Source organism: Dermacentor silvarum, chromosome 6 (genome assembly GCF_013339745.2).
Source record: "Dermacentor silvarum isolate Dsil-2018 chromosome 6, BIME_Dsil_1.4, whole genome shotgun sequence".
Classification (NCBI taxonomy): Eukaryota; Metazoa; Arthropoda; class Arachnida; order Ixodida; family Ixodidae; genus Dermacentor; species Dermacentor silvarum.
Window position 1 is genome coordinate 114,120,639 of NC_051159.1, and position 20,999 is coordinate 114,141,637.

Here is a 20,999-nt window from a genome sequence, read left to right on the forward strand (position 1 = left end):
TTTGTTATCGCAATCGATGCTTCGGATTTTGGGCGAAACTGCCACATTTTCTTTGGTTTAACGCTATATGCTATGCTATGCTGCTATGACTATGTTACGTACAAGGCAAGTTCTAGAGGAGCCAAGTATTCCAGATTCTGGCATTTTGCACCACCTATAGGTCCATCTATAAGTAGTTGCCAAAAGCTTCAAAATTAAATCTGTCCGTTACGTAAGACAATGAATGGCTCTTACCCCCGTAAACGCGGCTTCCACATTACGACAAAAGTGGAACTCTACGCTGGAATGATTGGCGTCAACGCAGCCAGCTCTGGAAGCAGACGACGACGACGAACGTGGGAGCAGTGGCATGAGCGCGTGATGACCACCTGTGCAGCTCTGAGAGCAGCTGAGCTGCTTAGGCCGAACGTTAGTCCGTGGGTCGTGCACAGAAAATGTGGGTCGATCCCGGCGGCAGTACAGACAGAGTCCAAGTGCAATGGCACAGACCCCTGTGAACTGAACCGAAGCTGAGCCTGGCTGAGTCTAGCTAAGCATGGTATGTGCGTTTGAGCTTGGACTCTTTCTGCACTATCGCCAGGATCGACCCTCTTTTCAGCGTGACATAATTCTCTGACGCTGAAACTCATATACCTTTTCCAGCATTTCTTCAATTCATACAGCGGCGCGCCGTGGTTTCTTCCTTGCAAAAACACTACCCAGATGGCGCTCGAATCCTCGGCAGCCTAAAGTCGACCCCTATATATAAGAAAAGTACCGCCATCCTTTGATCAACGCCGCTTCTCTCTCTCCTGTATCTCCGATTGGACGATGATAGCGCGCGCTTTCACTTCTTTATATTTTGTTTTTTTCCCGCCTCAGAGCCATTTTGAAAGTCGCTCTGCGCAGCCGCAGTCGCCGGCGGCCGCGGCGGCGCGCGCCCTCCCTGAAAGCTTCAACGTGGACTTTCTAGGAGCGCCACCGACGACTTGCTTTCGCAAGCAAAAAGTAAAGAAAAATAAGTGTTTTAGGAGAGGAGACGGCGGAGGAAAGAGTAGATGGCGGTACGTTTTCTATGTAGGGACCTTTCGGCAGCCGCGCGCGGAGGCGAAGTTCGACAAAAAAGCTGCAGTTGCGGCCTGATAAGCAGCCAGGGATCTTTGAATGATATCGCGTTCCACTCTTAAAGGCGAAGCTTAAGCGTCCTCCAAGTTCTTTTTTCCCACATTCACAAATATCATCTTAAGCAGGTTTCTCGAGGAACAACCCTAATCCACTTTAATCCATCTTAATTAACTTTAATTCGCCTTAATCCACTTTAAATCAGCTTCAGTCATTTTACTTCATCTTAATTAATTTTGCTGCACTGTAATTCACATTAATTAATCTTAATTCACTTTAAGTCAGAAGCGCAATTCGTGAGTGGCATGATTTGCTGATGCACCTTACATAAATAGCATGTACCACGTGCGTTTGTATGCGTGTACAGTCGAGTGCAAAATTCTAGAGACCACGGGAGCGGCGACTGAATTGCATCGCAGCGCCTTCTGACTGCTGCGCGCCTAAGTTCGAGAGCGCGTAGTGCGCACGCGCGTCCTTTTTTATCTGCCAACCTGCTCGTTCGCTCGCTTCAACCATGCGCGCACCGGAATGCGGGCGAGAACACAAGGTGCCACTTCTGCAGTTGCCGTGGAAGCGCGCGAGGGATGATATCACGAAGAAAATACTTCATTTGTTCTGGCAAGGCTCTGAGCGCGCCGCTCTTACGCTTTGCTTCTAGACGTAGTACCACAAATAATTGCATCATTTTTTATGGGGTTTTACGTGCCAAAACCACGATCTGATTATGAGGCACGCCGTAATGGGGGACTCCGGAATAATTTGGACCACCAGTGGTTCTTTAACGCGCACCTAAATCTAAGTACATGAGTGTTTTCGCATTCCAGCCGCATCAAAATGCGGCCGCCGTGGCCGGGATTGCTGATGGCCGGGACCTCGTGCTTAGCAGCCCAACACCATAGCCACTAAGCAACCACGGTGGCTAATAATAATTGCGTCATGCGCAAGTTCCCCGAATTAGAGCACAGACGACATCGCTGCTCGCTGAGCTTATCACATAGTTCGAGTACAGAAACGGTGACGCAAAGCACGTTTGCCCGCGCCGCAGAGCGTCTAGAGGCAAGGCATTGAGAGCGGCGCGCTCCGAGCCCTGCCAGTACAAATGAAGTATTTTCTTCGCGATATCATCGCTCGGGCACTTCCACAATGACTGCAGAAGTCAGACCTTGCGTTCTCCCCCGCGTTCCAGTGCGCGCGCGGTTGAAGCGAGCGAACGAGCAGGCTAGCAGGATAAGAAAGGACGCGCATGCGCAGTATGCGCTCTCGAACTAAGGCGCGCAGCCGTGAGAAGGCGCGGCGATGCAGTTTAGTCTTTAGTTTAGACGGCGCTCCCGTGGTCTCTAGAATTTTCGACTCCCACTGTAAATATCCTGTCAGGGCTAATAAACATTTAGTTGGGAGTGAGCGCCCGCGCTGTTTAAATGTGTTGTCCTTCGTTCGTATAACGTCATTTGACTTTGACGATATACGTATTACAGTTTTGTGGCATTGTGACATGTTGACTGTTCCTTCCCTGACAATAAAAAAAAATGAAATGAAAATACGTGTCAGGTGTTTCAGTCTCATTTGAAGTCCGCAGTGTTGCATTTAAATAAAGCGTTCTTGTTGACAGAAGTCTTAAGCATTTTGGTCAAAATTGTTTTTTTTTTTTTTTTTTTTTAGTGGCTTTAGCGCAGTGCCGCTTCTGCTGCTCTTACTGTCGATTTCCGGACACATTGTGGCTGGCGCAGCATAGCTCAAGTGCCTTTTGCGCCAATAAACCTAATTCACCTATTATATTTGTACCATTCGTAACAGTATTCAAAAGATCAAGCTCCCGCGTGGGCAAGCAAAGCAGAAACTATACCGGACATTCCGCATCGGCCCTTTGCCCCGAAGAAAGGCACATGAGCTTCCCATGAACGTCAGTAGCCGCGCGTTGCATCCACCGACGCGGGAACGTGAAACCAGCCGAACATGACTGAAACCTTTCGCTTCGAAAGCCGATCAGCTAACTACGAGCACCGGCGGACCGCTCCCATTGGCTACACGGGGAAGCATTCCAGTATCGGAAGCAACAAAACAAGGGGGGTGGGGGCGGGATGTAAACAGCCGGTCAAGGGCCGGTTTGCATGACACGCGAGGAGCGTCAAGTGCGCAAACTGCGACCAACACGGCCGCCAGAACATACGTGCATCTCTGGCTAAAGCGTTGTCAGCTTACCGTGGCGAAAGTTTTAGCTGCAGTCCTTGGCGGCATAGGACGGTCGTAGAGAACGAACGACAGGGCTGGGCGATGAGACGTCGCCGTTGTTTCACGATGCTTTTAGCAGCAGGTAAGTACGGTTCAGTTTATACTTATCTGCCAGCGCTGGTAAACTTCTTTTTCTATGGCTGGTCGTACTTGCGCCCACATCGAGATCCGTTTCCCTGCAGTTACAGCGCCGATTCAACGACCACGTATAGTCGGCGGAAGTGTACTTGATCTGCCGCAGTGGCTCAGCGGCTACGCGTTTCCGCTGCTGAGCACGAGGTCGCTAGTTCGATTACTGGCCGCGGCGGTTGCATTCTGACGGGCCCGTAATGCAAAATCGATTGCGCATTGTGCTTTGTTTGTACGATAATACGGAGGCACGGCGTCCTTCATAATACGCTGTGCAGTTTAAGGATATTCAGCTCCATAATTCTTAGCTAAAGTATGCGCGAATCTGATGTGCGATTATTAAAGACGCTGTATTCTTTGTTAGTCCAACAGTGCGCATGATGCGATGTCGCTTGGTGCTCAAGGGCGGGGCAGCGCGTGCTTTGTCCTTAACTAACGGATATTTGCAACACGGTGTTGCAATTCGCAGTCAATTTAGCGTCGGCTCGCGCGTAAAGCTAATGTTACGCTGACGCCCCAGGCGCTCTGTGTTACTCAGCGTGTCTTAAAAACAAAGGGTGGGGTTGGCGTCTGCAGCAAAAGATTTTTCGAAAGCGAAGCACATTCCCCGTGCACGACGCTTTTTTACCGCGTTAAAATTTGCCGACTGCGCTTCGCAAGAGTGCGACATAAGTACTCACGTCACTACACGGGAATTTTTAAGCGATACTCAAAAGGCTGAACATCATTATTTGAAATACAGACCATCTGTATCACGATTACCATCTTACTGTAGACTCAACTAAGTAGTGTTTAGGCGGGACACCCTTCGTAGTGGCTACATGGATACGACGTTCAGGTGCTGAAGACGAATCTTTAGTTCAATTCTAAGGCGCGTGGAGCACATAACGATGGTCCTGGGGAGCAAGAACGCTGGATTTATCTGCATGTTGATGAAATCCAGGGAGTCGAAATTACCCCGGAATCCTTCATTGTGGTTTGCCTCACACATACGCAAGCCCTCTTTTTTTCCAACGCCGACATTTTACCTATCCAGCGAGATTTTTGCTACTATTATTACATAATGCCTCACCAACACGGTATCTTCGCAACTGAGGATGTCACGGCGCCTTTATGGTAAAAAAGAAAAAGAAAACCCATCTGAATACAGAAAGCGGGGGTCGCTTCGCTTCCCTTGGCTGCGAACTGGGGCAAATGCTTAAATCGATTGCCGAATACACGTATCACTATGATCGATAACTCGGCAAGCTGTAATCACTTGCCTCCTTCCATGCTGGTTTTCATTTGCTATCCATGGACGGTGAACATCTGTAATGCGCTCTGAATTCGTAGTCGTGTAGTACGTGAACATACATATTAATATCTCTGATGGCTGCTACAGCTCATAAAGTTGCTTCATGAATTGGCGCCAACTTTGAAGCCTATTTATTTTTGCCAGTAGCCAATATTTGGTGCTTCTAAGGTTTACTTATCGCAGTTCCTGCCGCATCGCGCTTATCTGAAAGTTAATGAGCCAACGCAAATATTCCAGGAGTGCCGCAGTAAAATTTTAAGTATAGCTAACCTCTGCTTTGGGTAGTTAAAAGCAAAATAACGGCTATTCTGTTCTTTTTCTTTTTTTTGCCGTTCCGTTCCACAGCCGTACCAGAAAGTTACAGTGAAAAGGAAAGATCGCCACTTAAAGTCAGCGGGAAACACAGAACGTGTCATGGTAGCAGTTTATGAGTGGAACTTATCTTTCAATTTTTTGAAAATCACCTTTTGCAATCTGTGCTCTACTAAGAAATGCCAAGACATTAGGAGACTTGCAGCGCAGCTGTAGGAACAAAAAAATGTCACAGTTTCGCCCTAAGGGCGAAGCATTGAATGCGATAGCAACACAGCAATGTCATACGAAGTAAGGTGAGCGGCTTTGGTAGAAATATGAATTGTAGTAAACATGAGCTGATTAAGTAAGCAGGTGTGCTGCGGCGTAAGTAGACCGACATGAAGAGAGACTCGATGACCACGAGAAGGCGCGTGTGAAACGGTGGTGTTGATGAGAAGCGCTTCCCGTGGGCAGCGCGTGCGAAGGGACACACCTGTAGCGCTGCACTGCCGATCCGGGCAGCATTGCATGTGTAGCGTGCGTTGGAAAATGTGGCCCGACTATTACTAACTGTGGTGTGAGCGCGCACAAACAAACATGAATAGATCACACTGAATGACTGCAGACAACGACTGTCAAAACGCTGGCAGCAAGCGCAAACGCCGCAGCGGCGAAGGTACGTGCGGTCTATCGCTTCAACGGAAACTGAGCGGCGAATGCACGGTGCATAAAGGTCAGAGCCGTGGGGAGATAAGAGACGGTGCGGGCGGAGCGACGAACGCGGTTTTTGGCAGAGTAGAAGTGCGCCCCCCCCCCCCCCCCCGCTCCCTCTGGCGCTGGCTTCCCGCTTCCTTGCTTGCGCGTGGGAGATTGAGTGCGTTTGCTCTCCTTGACAGCGCGCGTCCCCGCACGCTTCCGCTCGGGCATACGGCGCGCGGCGAAGATTTTATCTATAGGGAACCTCACGGCGACGGCGACGGCAGAAATTCGGTTGAAGTGTCCATATAATTGCTATCGCAATAAAAGAATATGCAGGAGTAGAAAAACTGCCTGAAGTGGTCTGTAGTTCTCTTGAAAGCGAGGTAATAAATTGAAACAGATGGACACTGTCAACACATGTACAGTGCCGTCCACTGCTCAGTAGAGTGCGCGGACGGACGTCTTTGCTCTGCGGGGCGACACATGGTGGTGGTTGCTGGGTCCGAAATAGCGTGCCCTGGAGCACGCGCGGCCTAATAATTATGCAAGCTTGCCCGTGTTGCATTTAACCAGAGGTGATGTTCGTGAGCGCCTTTGTTATCTCGAACAGTCCGTGAGCACGCTTCATTTGATGCGAAAGGTCGGCGCGTGTTATCAGCCCATACGCTTCATTCCGAATCACTCTATGGCAATTGCGCTGCCGCAAGTGCCCTCACGCCAAGTGCAGATTTGGGTAAACAAAGGCGATTTTAAACGCGGCCACTCGTCAAGAGCTGTTCTGCATGTCTATTAGGCCGCGTATGCTCCTGGGCACACTAACTCGGAGCCAGCAACTGGCGCCAGCGCCCCTGCAGAGCAAAGCCGGTCGTTCGCGCGCTCTACACAACAGTGGACGGCATTGTAAATGTGTTAAAAGTTGCCATTTATTTCAATTTATTATCTCGCCTTCACGAGAACTTTCAGTGTAATTATGCAGCGTCCGCATAATTACACTGAAACTAAGTGTGTGCTTCGTCTGTGCTCTCTGAACCCTATGGGAGGCGGCGCAATACTGTGCTCGGAAGCGCAATTCATTGCGCTGTGCTGCTGAAATTTATTCTTTTGAGTCTGCCATCGAGACCCGTCACTGCTCGGCTTTCATGCAGTCACCTCTCTAGCAGAGGGATAGGGAATGTGCTTGAAACTTGCATGTAGGCTCTATAAAGACGTGAACGATACGAGTTATAGCTACTTCATTCGTGTTGCCATTCCAGTACTTGTGCTTGCCATCACCACTGCCCGAGCGATGCCTACGGCGGTGACTGCGAAGGCCATTTCGGACGACGCCTCGACGGAAGCAGTAACGTTCTCGGATGACCTGCTCACCGTGGAAGGTAAACACACTTTCAAGTTCTCTTTCATTGAGCTCGATAGCTCGACTCAGTGATACCAGGCGATGCAGACTGAGGCACTGAGCAGTGGCCGAACGAAGAAAGTTCCAGCCTGGTGCCAACGTTTTGACAAGGGAACTTGTCTGAGCACTGACGAAGATAAGTCCCTTTGCCCGAACTTTACCTCCAGGATGTTCCTTCTTTTGCTCGGCCATAGTTGATCGCTTTAAGCTTACATGAACCCGTGACCCCTTTGTCCCGGATCCCCGGCAACACAGAGGCACTTTGTAGTTAAGTGCCGATAACTCGTTAAATATGTTGCTGCCCGAGCTAGTAAGATTTCACGCGTGTTCGAGCTCTGATTCTTTTTGCGGTTGAACTATGTATGTACTTTGCTGTGACCAATAGCCTGAACCAAGAACCGTGATGGATTGGGCTGGTCGGTGACTTCACATGGTGCATTGGTAACGCAAATGCCGGACACAGAATAAGGTAATGGTGCATTTGTTGCGGGTATTTAGTTGTTACAAGTACTCTCAGGTTGAAGTGGGCATCACTAAGGAGTGCGTGTTTTAAAATTGGTTTAAATGTACCGTTCATGCACAGTGAACCACACCATTTTTGAAGTCAACGCTAGGCCTTGTCGCGTGTTACTTTGTCCGGTGTCCTGCAGTTGCGTTGTTACTCAAGCACCTAAACCTAAGCACACCCGACGTGGTGATGAAGTCGTCGCTTCACTGTGGAGCCCAGGACGCGGAATCAATAATCGGTAATCACGGCATCTTTTTGACGGGAATTAATTTTAAAAAAAGTATAAAACTGGCCAGTTTCACCCAATGGGCGATGCATTGCAAGCGATAACAAGGTTTAGCATTGCGTTGAAGCTCCTCAGACGGTGTTCTAAGAGTAAGCGGGGCCGACATGTCGGAGCGACACGGCAGGCGAGGCATGAAACTTGTTTTGCTCAGCAGAAACACTGCCACGGCAGCTGTCAGGCGTCTCACAACGTTGGCCTGAAGAGGATCCCCGCCAGTGGTATTGCAGGCGTCGCCCCTCAATGGTGTGCGAGATGAGGCAGAAGGAAAAGCGTCAGCGCTTGTAGTTTGAAGCGTATACTGTGAGTTCCGCTCAGACCCCTGTACGGCCCGCAGTGTGGTATGCGCACAGCTGCACAGCAGGAACTCGAGTTTGTGGGCACAATCCTCAGGCCACAAGTAAAAGCAGAGCGTTGCCCTGGCTTCGCTACAGAGTTGATTCAGCAGATTGTGAGGGGGTGCCCACTTGGCATCACCAATCTTGCAGGAAAGCTCACTGCGTGTGCCTCGCTTCTTTGGAGCTAGACTTTGGAGCCGCGCTCGCACTGTGAATACAGGGATATCACGGCGCCAACAGCCCGAATGCGCCTCGGGTGTCGATACGATTGCTATCGTAATAGAAAGAGCATCCGTATTCTGAGGTTTTGAGGTTTGGGTTATGTGTTAAAGATACCTAGCCCTAGAAATTATTACAGATCTTCTATCATTGCACAAATTTAACACAGGAACGTGGAACAAATTATTTATTATTATATTTGCGAAACTTCGAGTTCAGAAATGATTATGAGGCTCCTCGAGCACTACGCGAAGTCCCGAGCTACATGGTACTTCATTGTACAAAATATATGGGTATGCTAAGAAATGCATATGTTCAAAATATATTTAATAATATTCATAATAATATTTTTTTCTGTAAGCACCAATATATAGTATCCTAGAAGTGTGTTGATTTTGCTGTGAGCCATTGTATTGCTGCGGTTGCTTTTTCTCTTTTTTCTCTCTTTGAAGCTATTGTGAGTTGAACTCCGGTTGTTTATTTTTATTTAAGATATACTGCCAATCCCTACGGGGACTTTAGCAGGAAGGGCATACATATAATAAGCATATTACACAGGTGCAAAATGGTTGAACATATCACAAATAAGAATTGGGAGTAATTACAAAAGCGTTTATTTCATTCATTTCATTTCATTTATTTCTGAAAGTATACCAAAACTGCTCTACCCCTTAATTTTGGTGCACTTGTGTTACAGAAAGAACAAAAAACAAAAAAAAGAAAGCAGAAAACCTGACAGAACAGTGGTAAAATGCAACAAGAAAATTGAATTACGCCAATGGCAGAAGTCAGATAATGAGAAAATGTAAGATCTGAAAATATCAACATCATAACTTAAGGTATTTTGTTGTCACAAGTCGTGTTATAGCGTTAGAGGCGCAAGATGAGTTTACACAGAAAATGCTGGGATTGAAAATGCTGGAAGATGCTGGGATTGGGAGAAAATGCTGGGATAGGAAATGCTGGGAGTAGCGCGTACAATCATTTAACAAGCACACAGCGTATAACTTGTATAATTAATGAAGCATTAATACAAGGGTTACAAAGTGCGGCCCAAGATAAAAACGCACGTAGTGAATGAACAGGTCGTACAGGTTTTTATCAACGTTTTTATACAAAGCAAACGGTAAGGTTAGAGCGCTGCAAATAGTTTATCTTTCGGAAACACGAAGGTAGTTTTCAAGTAGTGATAAAAACTTATCTTGATTATGACTTTAGAAATACTGATTATTTCTTACTAATATCTGATCTCTTTATCGCTGTTCTTTTTTTTTTTTATTTTGGCAAGCCGATGTTGAAGGCGTGCCTAGTCACGTCAGCTTCCACATTGACATTACGAGGCCATGTGTGTCATATACCATACGGCGAAATTGCAATGCACTACTGCTACTACAAAAGGCTTCAAGTCTGTCTCACGACGAAACAAGAAATTCATTAGTTGTTTTAGAGCGAGAAAGAGTCGGCGGTATCACCCATGATAGCAAATTCTCTTCCACAGACATAGTTTCAAGAGCAATTAAGCACCGAGTAAAAGCTCCTCTAGCAAAAGTAAAAAAAAAAGCTAGCTGTATAATTGCGTAACCTGAGAACCTCTACGGCCTTTACCTCTTCACCAGTGACTACGTTTTGTTTTTCTCTCGTGAGCAGAACAATTCCGAAAAGAGACGACAACATGGCACACAAGGGCACCAGAGCGCACACACAGCTGGAAGTTCCTGGAGGAACTCAAGTCTACTCCGGCTGCCAAGGACCAGGAGAGTACCAGCGTCGTACTGTTGGAAGACAATACGCACACGCCTAGCACGCCAAACAGGACCCCTTACGTCAGCACATCGACGCCAGTTTCAGTTCCGCTTCCCGAAGCCCCAGCCGACGACTCATATGACGATGGTCTCAGCCATCTATCAGTCGCTACGAAGTGGTCCAGCTATTCTAGCGACTTACCCTCGAACTTGGAAACTGAGCCGAAAGTCCGCAGCACTGGCGACAGTTCGCGAGTCCACTCGGACATCTCAGCCATACCAGCAATGACCAAGACGCATACAGTGACAGCTGGGACATACCGGGAATCCGTATCCGAGGACGCAATATCACCGAGCACGTACCCTACAACAGCACCAGCTAAAGTTATGTCGGAACTCAGTGACACGGGAAACGAGGGGACGTTTTTTGGAGGGTCTGGCACTACTACCCTTGCTGACGTTACGTCAGAACTCAGTAGTGCTGATTCATTCATCGGGAAGGAGGACCTGGTCTCCCGAAATGCGAAGGCCGAGACCACTGAGCGAGAACGACAACTTAGACCTGACGGCCCAAGTTGGACGTATGAAGGTGAACCAATAGGCAGCGGACGCACTGACAGAGGCAAAGTTCCGGCTGTCATCGTTTCAGCGAGAGCCGACGAGGGAGGCGCCTCTAGCAGTGAGCGTGCAAACCCCGTAGCGCAACAGGGTCAGACGGGTTCCATTACCCCTGCATTGCAGGCATCCGGTGAACAAAGCGCTCCATCTTCTGGCATTTCTCAGGTTGATCATCTGATGGCAAGGGCTGGGGAAAAGCCTGACACGGAGAAAGGGGTAGGAGGATCAGGTTCGCCTCGCGAAGACGCAAGTAAAGCTGGTCAAAATGAAAAAGAGCCCGCCAAGCGAGCCAGTGCATCTGCTGATGTCGGCGACCAACCGCGACAAGACACGCCCGGCACGAGAAACTTGAACACTGATACATCGGCTGCGGCACGGGCTGCAAATGCTCCCGGGCCCTCGTCTCAGCCAGGAAATCCGTCTGGTCAAGGCACTGGAACGTCAAACAAGCCCCATGAAGACACAGGAAAACTTGACGCTTCTGCTCTTGCAAAAGTAAGCCAAGCCGGTGTTCCTGAATTGCCAAGAGCGGAAGAGCCGAAGCCACAGCAAGGGCCAACGGGTAACGGTGGAAAAGGCGACACTGTAAGAAATGATGACGCAGCGAACCCTAAGTCGGCAGGTGGTTTGTCTGGTCGGGCAGCAGATACCACGGATAAGCCCCCGGAAGCGCCAAGAAATGCCGACGCTCCCACGGCCGAAGGCACAAACAAGGGCAGCCAGCCTGTGTCACCAAGAGCAGAACAACCGAAGGCTACCGGCGGCGGATCTGGTCCGGTAGCTGATGCTACAAACAAGTCACCGGAAGTGCCGAGAAGTTCCGACGTTCCTATGGGCGGAAACGACAAAGCTAGTCAGCCGGAATCTCCGAGAGCAGAGCAGCCGAAGGCTACCGGCGGCGGATCTGGTCCGGTAGCTGATGCTACAAACAAGTCACCGGAAGTGCCGAGAAGTTCCGATGTTCCTATGGGCGGAAACAACAAAGCTAGTCAGCCGGAATCGCCGCGAGCAGAGCAGCCGAAGGCTACCGGTGGCGGATCTGGTCCGGTGGATGATGCTACAAACAAGTCACCGGAAGGGCCGAGAAGTTCCGATGTTCCTATGGGTGGAAACAACAAAGCTAGCCAACCGGAATCTCCGAGAGCAGAGCAGCCGAAGGCTACCGGCAGCGGATCTGGTCCGGTAGCTGATGCTACAAACAAGTCACCGGAATTGCCGAGAAGTTTAGATGTTCCTATGGGCGGAAACAATAAAGATAGTCAGCCGGAAACGCCGCGAGCAGAGCAGCCGAAGGCTACCGGTGGCGGATCTGGTCCGGTGGTTGATCCTAAAAACAAGTCACCGGAAGGGCCGAGAAGTTCCGATGTTCCTATGGGTGGAAACAACAAAGCTAGTCAACCGGAATCTCCGAGAGCAGAGGAGCCGAAGGCTACGGGTGGCGTATCTGGCCCGGTAGCTGACGCTACAAACAAGTCACCGGAAGTGCCGAGAAGTTCCGACTGTTCCTACGGGCGGAAACAACAAAGCTAGTCAGCCGGAATCTCCGAGAGCAGAGCAGCCGAAGGCTACGGGCGGCGGATCTGGTCCGGCAGCTGATGCTACAAACAAGTCGCCGGAACTGCCGAGAAGTTCCGACGTTCCTACGGGCGGAAACAACAAAGCTAGTCAGCCGGAATCTCCGAGAGCAGAACAGCCGAAACCACAATTGCAACCTTTGATTGATGCCGGGGGAAAGGGCGAAACAGCAAGAGATGTGGACGCGGCAAAGCTGACGACTGGCGGTGGCGAATCTGGTCGTGGAGGAGAGACATTAAACAAGCCCCAGGAAGTACCGAGAAATGTCGATGTTCCTGCCGGCGGGAACAAAGCTGCCCAGCCTGAGGCTCCAAGAGCAGAAGAGCCTAAAGCACAAGTGCCAGGAAAGGCCAGTGGCAGCTCTGAGGTGCCTAGGGCGGAACAGCATAACCCACCTGCGGTCGTGAAGCCAACGACCAACAAGAACAGTGAAGGCAGAGAACAAAGCCAACCTGAAATTCCGAGAACTGAGGTTCCGAAGCCACCTACTCCATCCAGCGCAGCTAAGGACGACAGAGGAGAGGCTACACCAAGTAAAGCTCAAGAAACTCCTCGCACGGAAGAGTTCAAGAGTAAGACTGTCGTTGACAAAAAAGGTGACCCGCCGGTAGCGGTCACTGTAACTAAGGATTCAACGACGAAGGTGGTTGTTCAAGACAAGAAAGAAGCCAAAGAGGACATGAAGCCAGGTCCGACAAAAATGGTCGAGACAACCGAATCCGAAACACACATTTCAATTGACGACCACAAACCCGAGAAGAAACCCACGGCTGTGGTTGTTCAAGAGGATAGACCACATGGAGGCAAAAAGGACACAGACAAAGAAACAGTGTTAGTCATTAAAAACATCACAGTTCAAGTGGAACCAGAGGCAGATAAGCCGGACTCCAAGCCAGATAAAATTGTTCCAGGTAAGACATCGAAGCTGTACTGTTGTACACTCATCTTCGTACTCTAAATTCTCATCTGTGATGGCAAAGAAAAAAAAAAACACTGGCTCACATGCTTAAACTTGTTGCCAACTCTTAGCCACATGGAAAAATGCACCTTAATTTAACGCGTCACGGTAATGGTTATGGCGGTCTTCTGCTGAGTCAGGGGTTCAATTGCGGACCGCAGCAGTCGCATTCTGCATTCTGCAGCAGTCGCAATAACACCAAGTAGGTCAAAATTATTCTCGAGTTCACCACTTTGGAACCACACTTACGCTTTGATGCATAAAACTCTGCAAATTACCACGGAAACTTAATTCAGCTGATCGAAATGTTAGTTTAAATATAAGGCAACTTAATCGCATATCACAGGGTTCTACCTTGTTTCGAAACACAGCCGTAAGCATGAAATATCTTGCAGGAAGCAACACGGAGTACTTACTGTGCCAAGTGCGTTATTGACCTTATTGTATTTTATGGAAAGCTAATATGATGCTAATGCTACAGCTGCACTCTAGTGAAGTGAGCGTGAGCACGGGAGCACAATATTTTACGAACGTGTGTTTAACACGTGCACTTAACACATGCGCGTTTTGTTTTTGGAACTGCGTCTTTAGAGAAATTGATAACTTTGGTAGAGCAAGGATGTTAGGTTAAAGGATTGTGGTTGTTAATCCGCGTCATTCTTTAACTCACGAAGCCCGCCAGCTAAAAACAATAATGGCTGCCGTGACACTCTACCAAATCATATGTGAATTTTAGGCCACATATAGGTTGTTTTTTTTTCACACTATACAGAATTTTTAGACATCTCCTGTCACAGGTAGCAAAATTTAAGTCTCGTAGACGAATTACCTGAAGAGGCGGATATTAATTGACTGAGAAATCAAAATGCATAGTCAACTAATTAAAAACCAATTTCAGTCATTCACGTTTTATTGAACTACTTTACGGCACATATCGCATTTTACAAATTGTACCCGGTGAATTTGCAAAGCCTATCCTCTTGAAACGAATTCTGAGGATGAAATAGTTTCTAGATATTGATTCCCAACGTATCCGACGAAGTACATTGGTGTCTACAGATATTTTTGTGCTCCAGTGCATAAAACGGCATCGAAAACAAGTATGGAGAACATAGTATTTTCACCTCAAGTTTGACGGCGCATATCTCGATCATGGTGTCAATCTGAGAATACTTTCCAGGTGGATACGCCTTGTTGTTCTTTACGAATTGAAGCTGGTGAGTTCGGAAGGCGTATCCATCTGGAAAGTATTCTCAGATTGACACCATGCTCGAGATATGCGCCGTCAAACTTGAGGTGAAAATACTATGTTCTCCATACTTGTTTTCGATGCCGTTTTATGCACTGGAGCACAAAAATATCTGTAGACACCAATGTATTTCGTCGGATACGTTGGGAATCAATATCTAGAAACTCCTGTCATCTTCGGAATTCGTTTCAAGAGGATAAACCATGCGATTTGACCGGGTACAACTTGTAAAATGCGATATGTGCAATAAAGTAATTAGTTGAATATTTAATTACTGAAATTTCGTTAGTATGTCGATTATGCATTTCGTTTCCTCGTGCATGTCCGCCTTTTGGAGTAACCCAGCTTAAAGACTAGATATGTTCTATCTGCCATAAGCGATTAAAAAATGTAAAAAAAAGTGGTGTAAGGGTATGTAACAAAGATGTTCTCAATGTGTATTTCAGAGTGTGCTTGGTAAATAGTTATCAGGTACATTTAGAAAATTATCTATGTTAAAAGAAACAAAAGAACTTTCAAACCTTAATTTTATTCAGGGCTGCCTTTTTGCGCCAACGATCATTGGGAAAAGGAAGGCAATAATATACTCCTGTCGGCCCACTGAACATTATTTCCCACGAATCTCTCAAGTTCTAGCTAAGTTTTCTTGCTTCGTTATCGTGTGGTTTTAAAATAAATTAACCTTTTGTTACAGTTGTGCCACCAACGGAGTCAGTAGTGTACCCACCGCCTCCAATAATAAATCCACCATACCCTCCATATCAACAACCTCCGGCTTATCAACCTTATCAGCCCTATCAGGCGCCCCCGTATCATCAACCTGGTGGAACGGTCGTATATATACCACAACGTGTTTATCAGCCTGACCCTCAAATGAACTACGTGCCTGGCACTCTGTTACCTTACCAAGGCCAGCAGATGCGCCCCACATACCAGCCGGTCCAGTATCACCAGCCTTATGCCGGTTACCAGCAAACTGCTTATCATCCAGTCTACCAACCGACATATCACCCAGTAAACGGTCCTGCCTATCCGCAAGCCCAACATACAGCTTACAATCCTGCGTACATGCCAAGCTACCGGCCACAGCAACAGGTAATCTACGTTCCACAATACCAACCTCCACGTGGAAATCCTTCAGGGCACTACATTCCAAACCAAGCCAACCACCACACAGTCTATACTCCTACGTACATACGCCAGCACAATCCTGCCCCAATGGCAGTTTACCAGGCAGGATATCCTCCTCCGGCTAACATCCGTTACGCCGCACCCATTTACCAGAACTATCCGCACTATTCTCCAGCCGTGAAACCAGTGTACCCCGCACAACGACAGCGTGTGGTAAACTTGAGGCACAAACGGCCTGTCGTTAAGCGACCCGGTCATCGAACTGTCTCTCACGGAGGCTACAGGCGCAATGTCAACGAGCAAAATCATGCTTCTCAACTACACTTCCCACCAGTGATTGCTCACAAAGAGAATGCAGCCGTGCCCAACCGCGCTCCCGCACCGATGACAAGTCCCGCAGCCCATCCAGTGGCACCGGGCCTTTTCCAGAACCACAGATCACACAAAGCAGGTGAAAATCCACACTACAAAGCCAGTCACCCGCCGAAGAAGATGAGTTGGAAGGGACCAACCTACAATGAACCATCTATTCCTGGTAGGCAAAACTTCTCTGACTTGTGAAAGAGTGCAATAACCGTGCAACAGAATGTGACTTATTTCTACTGAACGATGACACCGAGTTTCCCCATGAAATCGCTCTTTATCTTGCAGTGGCCTACAGGAGATCGGTCCTTGATGATGAAACTCCTGCTGGAGAAGATATGGAAATGCTGGGTAAGTGTTTCCATTCGCCCTATCTCCTATTTATAAGCACGTAGGCAAACAATGGCTAATTACACTGACCGTCAGTAAAACGTTTTCGCTCAATTCCAACGTTACTGAAGGCGGCACGACGGCGTAGCGAAGCTCGTGTGCCCGTTCAGACACAACTTTACAAACGCCGTGGTAAGAGTTGCGGAACCCTTGGAGAATGCTGTGTATCGTTTTCAAGCGTTTCTCGTAAAGCAAGGACTGCTGCGGTGGTAAAATTAATCCTCAGGATTAGTATGATTATGCAGGTAATCATACCAAGCAAAGGCGCTTGTGGCTGCGAACGCGATAACGTTTAACGCGGTAGCTTTAAGGGCCCCGTGTCGCAGAAAATCCGGCGTCGGCGTTGGCGTGGATGTCGGCGTCCGTGGCGGAGAAAATTGTCCGTAACCACCCCGACCACGCAGGCCCTCTGCGTGGTGCAAGATGTTAGTGAACAAAAATTGAATTTCTCACAGTGAAATCCGCCAGAAAAATGGTAAACTACGACTTGACCACAACCTACAGACATGTTGGCGTCGGACTGTTATTCGAATCTAGGAGAAAACTTAATTCTGTTACGAAGAATCTCAACCACACACCCCTTTTGCCAGCATTTCTACCCAAGGAGGTTGAAAAAAAAAAAAAAACACCGCATATCCACGAAGTGAATGATGATGAGTGGGCGAAGCACCGGGGAATCATTCGGGCAAAACGCCGGAAGCGTTCTCCGGAAGCCGGTAGCGGTACCGGAACCGGAAGCCGGAGCTTGGCGTATATATATATATATATATATATATATATATATATATACTGTACATGTGTACAGTTTATACAGCGCTTACATAGCCCTTGTGCACCGCAGCGCCCCTAGCGGTCTCCATGCAAACCATAGCTACGGACGAGGGACAAGGCTCGGCCCTAAGGTGCTTCGCCTCTATAGAAACCTTGTTTCTACCATACCAACAGTGGCGCGCTCGTGTATGCTACTTGCGAAAACCTTTTCCAGATGGCGCTCGCATCCTCGGCAGGCCAAATTGGGACTTGGCCTGTCTAATGCGGTTTGGACACGCTCGCGCGTCGGGGCAATAGCAAACAATTAATAAAATAATTAAAAGGGCCCTATAGAGCATTCACATTATGCTATAAGACGACTTATATTGCCCCTGAAAAAACGTCTTCTCGGCAATGCATTTCTGTTTAAAAGTGAAGCCGACATTAAGGGGATCGGTGTAAGCTTGGTCTTTGTAAGCTGGCTTTCCCACGTTCGCTGTTGCAGTGAAACCAACCAAAAAAATGCGATGCGAACGGGTCCCGATAACGTTATTGCGTTCCAGTCTTAAAGGCGAAGCTTAAGCGTCCTCCAATTTTTTTGTCCGTCTGATTCAAGGCGATAACAGCTAGTACTCAATAATAAATGATAAGGTCGTTCTACAACGTATTTTTGCTCCTGAATTCAAAATTAGAACATCGTGAAATCAGTATTGGCCACGAAATACTGCCATGGGGCCAAAAAGTGGGTGCAGTAATTGGCAGCTATTAGTATTCCCGCCTGTAATGTACCTATCATCGCTTTGAAACGGGCACCAAAGTATTATTTGTTGACTGCAACACGTCCTCAAGCTCAAGAGAGAGAATAAACTTTAATCAAAAGAGCACGCGAGCGTAGGTAGCTCCTCCGCTCAAGTTCAACGTTGGTCGCCACCATCGCCGCTGCTTGAATGTGTTGCTGTCACGTGCTGCGGAAACAATTTGGAGATGCTTTAGCTCATTCTCCGTGAAATTCACATGATTTCAGCTCATACGAGGTCGCTACAGGTATGCTGAAAATTTTCTTGGCTGCGCAAAAATGCGACACACATCTTCAGCCATGCAGCCATGGTGTTTGCGCACGTGTGTGCGCGCGTTAGTGCACGTGTGTGTGTGCGCGTGTGAGAGAGAGAGCGAGAGAGACTATTTTGGCTGCATATGCTTTCACTCGGCAAAGAGAACCGGCGTCGGTGAATTGCAACCGTTAATTGGAAAATATTCGCACTGTCTGATCGCTTGGCTTGGCAACTAAAACATGAGTGCTGCTCGTGTACGGTCAACCCAGTGCACACCCAAAATATCTGAGCGCCAATCATTGTGAAACATTTGCGTAAGCCACTGGCATCGTTATCACACAATGCAAGTCTAGTATACTTGAAATGGCTATGCTATGTCTGCGTTAGCCTCCTGTATGAGGCCGATGGCTTTGCTCAACACAGCGATCACTGCGGTTGGTCAACCAGGATGATACATATAAGTCTGTGCTTTGGGATTGCATTTTTGTCCTGTAAGACATAACATACAAAGGGGATCTCATGAAACGAATCCGATGGCTATTTGTGCGAACACAATTTTCGCAAAATGGGTGAGTGCGTTGCAGAGGACGGGTCGAATAAGTATTTAAAAAATTAATCGGTTTTCATCCTCTTCTTTCGTGAAAAAAAGAAAGAAAAGCAGAAACACTGGCTAATACCCCAATAGGGCTTCACATGGTCGTGCCACGTGCTTGGACTATGCGCTTTATAAAACAAACAGATCTAAACACAGCATCTGCCATTGTCTCGGAAGCTCACGCAGTCTGCAGCCGGTCACTTGACAACTCGACAAGTGTGATTCACATTGTACGGTATACCGTTATTACTAACTGAAACATTTTTTTTTCGTGAGCGCAAACCTCTCCCAGCAAACGAGGTAGTCCCGTAATTTATCTAGGTAATAATTTGAACGCTTGTCAAAGAAAACAGCACAATTTATTCCCCAGCAGAATGGTACCCACGCTGTTAGGATCGTCTTATGTCTTCTAACCACTCATTGCTGCTAAACCACAGTTTATAATTACATTGATAATGCTGCAGTAAGGTCGTATTCGTGAAACAACTTTTCAGAAGTACACAACTGATCTCCGCGGTTGATTGCAGGCTCAAATTACCACGTGCACACGCATCGCGCTGGTTGCTCCGTCCGCCTCAATGCCAGCAAAAACTCCGGCTGTGCCGACTTAAATCACTTCAGTGCGTCTCACAGAACCATTTCCCACGTAGAAGACGCCACGTCATGCTACATAATACATGAGTGCGAAAAAAAAGAGAAAGAAAAGATACACCGAAAACTGCCTCCGAACGTGTACCATGGCGTGCAACATGGAGTGCTCACCCAAGCCAGCATGCCAACTGCCCATAGATTGCGCCACTGCTTACGCAAAATGGCGGCGCTCATAAAAAAAAGGTATATGAATAACTGATGTGCTGTGACATCCAATTCAAGATTTGTTTTTCAGAAAACGCAATACTAGCAGCGGGGAAAAAAAGGAAATCTCATGAAACGAAGTCTGGTGCATGTTCTCGAATTCGACATTGTGCGGCATAAGTTGCACTGAAAAAAAAAGAAAACATGATATGATAATCTTCCTTGTTTCAGAGCATTCTATTTGGCGTCTTTACTCCCGTAAAAGCAAGTCGAGGTGCAGCTTTTTTGCATGTCCACGAAGGGATTCCTTTTTTTCTTTTTGAATAAGCCCTGACATTGGTCCTATTTCTTATTTCAGAAATCTATGAAGATGTCGATGCGTAGGTGGGTCACCCAATCGACACGGACAACGAGCTCGTCTAACTTTTGGGATGTTTGTGTAGCCTTCCACGTGTACAAGCTGTTTCCTCGCCGTAAACATAAGTAACAACTCGTCCATGTATTTAAACCTTAGATATATCGGTAACGACTTAGAGAGTGCTACGTAAAACGCATGAAATCCTTATTGCTTTTCGCGTATAGTCTTTGACCTTCACTTCTTTTAGATATCCCTAACATTACGCGAAGCGAATTCATTTGGCGCTCACTACGGTGGCCAGTGCGTAGGATGCTCTTTCACCACACATCCCTCCAGCGTTATATTCGCTTTTGAGTATTCGTTGTAATATAAACGTATCTTTTTCATGGTACAGTTTGTAACCTTCGCACTGCACTGGCAGATTATGACAACATGTATATTCTTGTTTAATAAACGATTATTTGTGTTGCATTTTGATGTAAAGTTGTTCATTCACACGTGTTCTTCGACCGACGTTGACAACACGTCTGTCGAAGAATTCTTCGACAACATGTCTGACGTATACGTAATAATGAAGGACCAATTGTAAAATAAGAATAGAAAAAGTGACAATGTATAATGCGCTGCACGACATCCCAAAATGTCATACAGCAAAGGATACCAACAAATATGACTATACATAACACTTTAAGGGTCCCTGAAACGGTTTGGACAAATTTTGTAGACGCGTAATGTACAGCAGCCACAGTAAAACATTCGCGCCACAATTTAAGTGAAGCGTCTCATATTATGAGCGCTACGGACGATTACAAGTTAGCCTCCTCCCTAGCCATGATTTTCCTCAACTCTTTCGCCGAGTGATCGGGCTAAACTCCCCCTTCACTGGCTCTGTGTCATGACGGCACGTCGTGCCGGTTACTTAAGGTGTCTTGGAGC

General features: G+C 47.5%; 2 protein-coding genes across 2 annotated transcripts; both read left to right on the plus strand.

The window, feature by feature from the left end:
• Positions 1 to 3,237: 3,237 nt before the first annotated feature.
• LOC119456834 (collagen alpha-1(II) chain-like) lies at positions 3,238 to 12,377 on the plus strand. Its single transcript, XM_037718652.2, has 3 exons — positions 3,238 to 3,412; positions 7,000 to 7,119; positions 10,135 to 12,377. The coding sequence occupies exons 1-3, from the start codon at positions 3,373 to 3,375 to the stop codon at positions 12,375 to 12,377; spliced, it is 2,403 nt and encodes an 800-aa protein (XP_037574580.2). The 5' UTR covers positions 3,238 to 3,372.
• Positions 12,163 to 20,525, plus strand: LOC119455861 (uncharacterized). Its single transcript, XM_037717376.2, has 4 exons — positions 12,163 to 13,333; positions 15,324 to 16,295; positions 16,412 to 16,474; positions 20,064 to 20,525. The coding sequence occupies exons 1-4, from the start codon at positions 13,102 to 13,104 to the stop codon at positions 20,087 to 20,089; spliced, it is 1,293 nt and encodes a 430-aa protein (XP_037573304.1). The 5' UTR covers positions 12,163 to 13,101; the 3' UTR covers positions 20,090 to 20,525.
• The last annotated feature ends 474 nt before the right edge of the window (positions 20,526 to 20,999 follow it).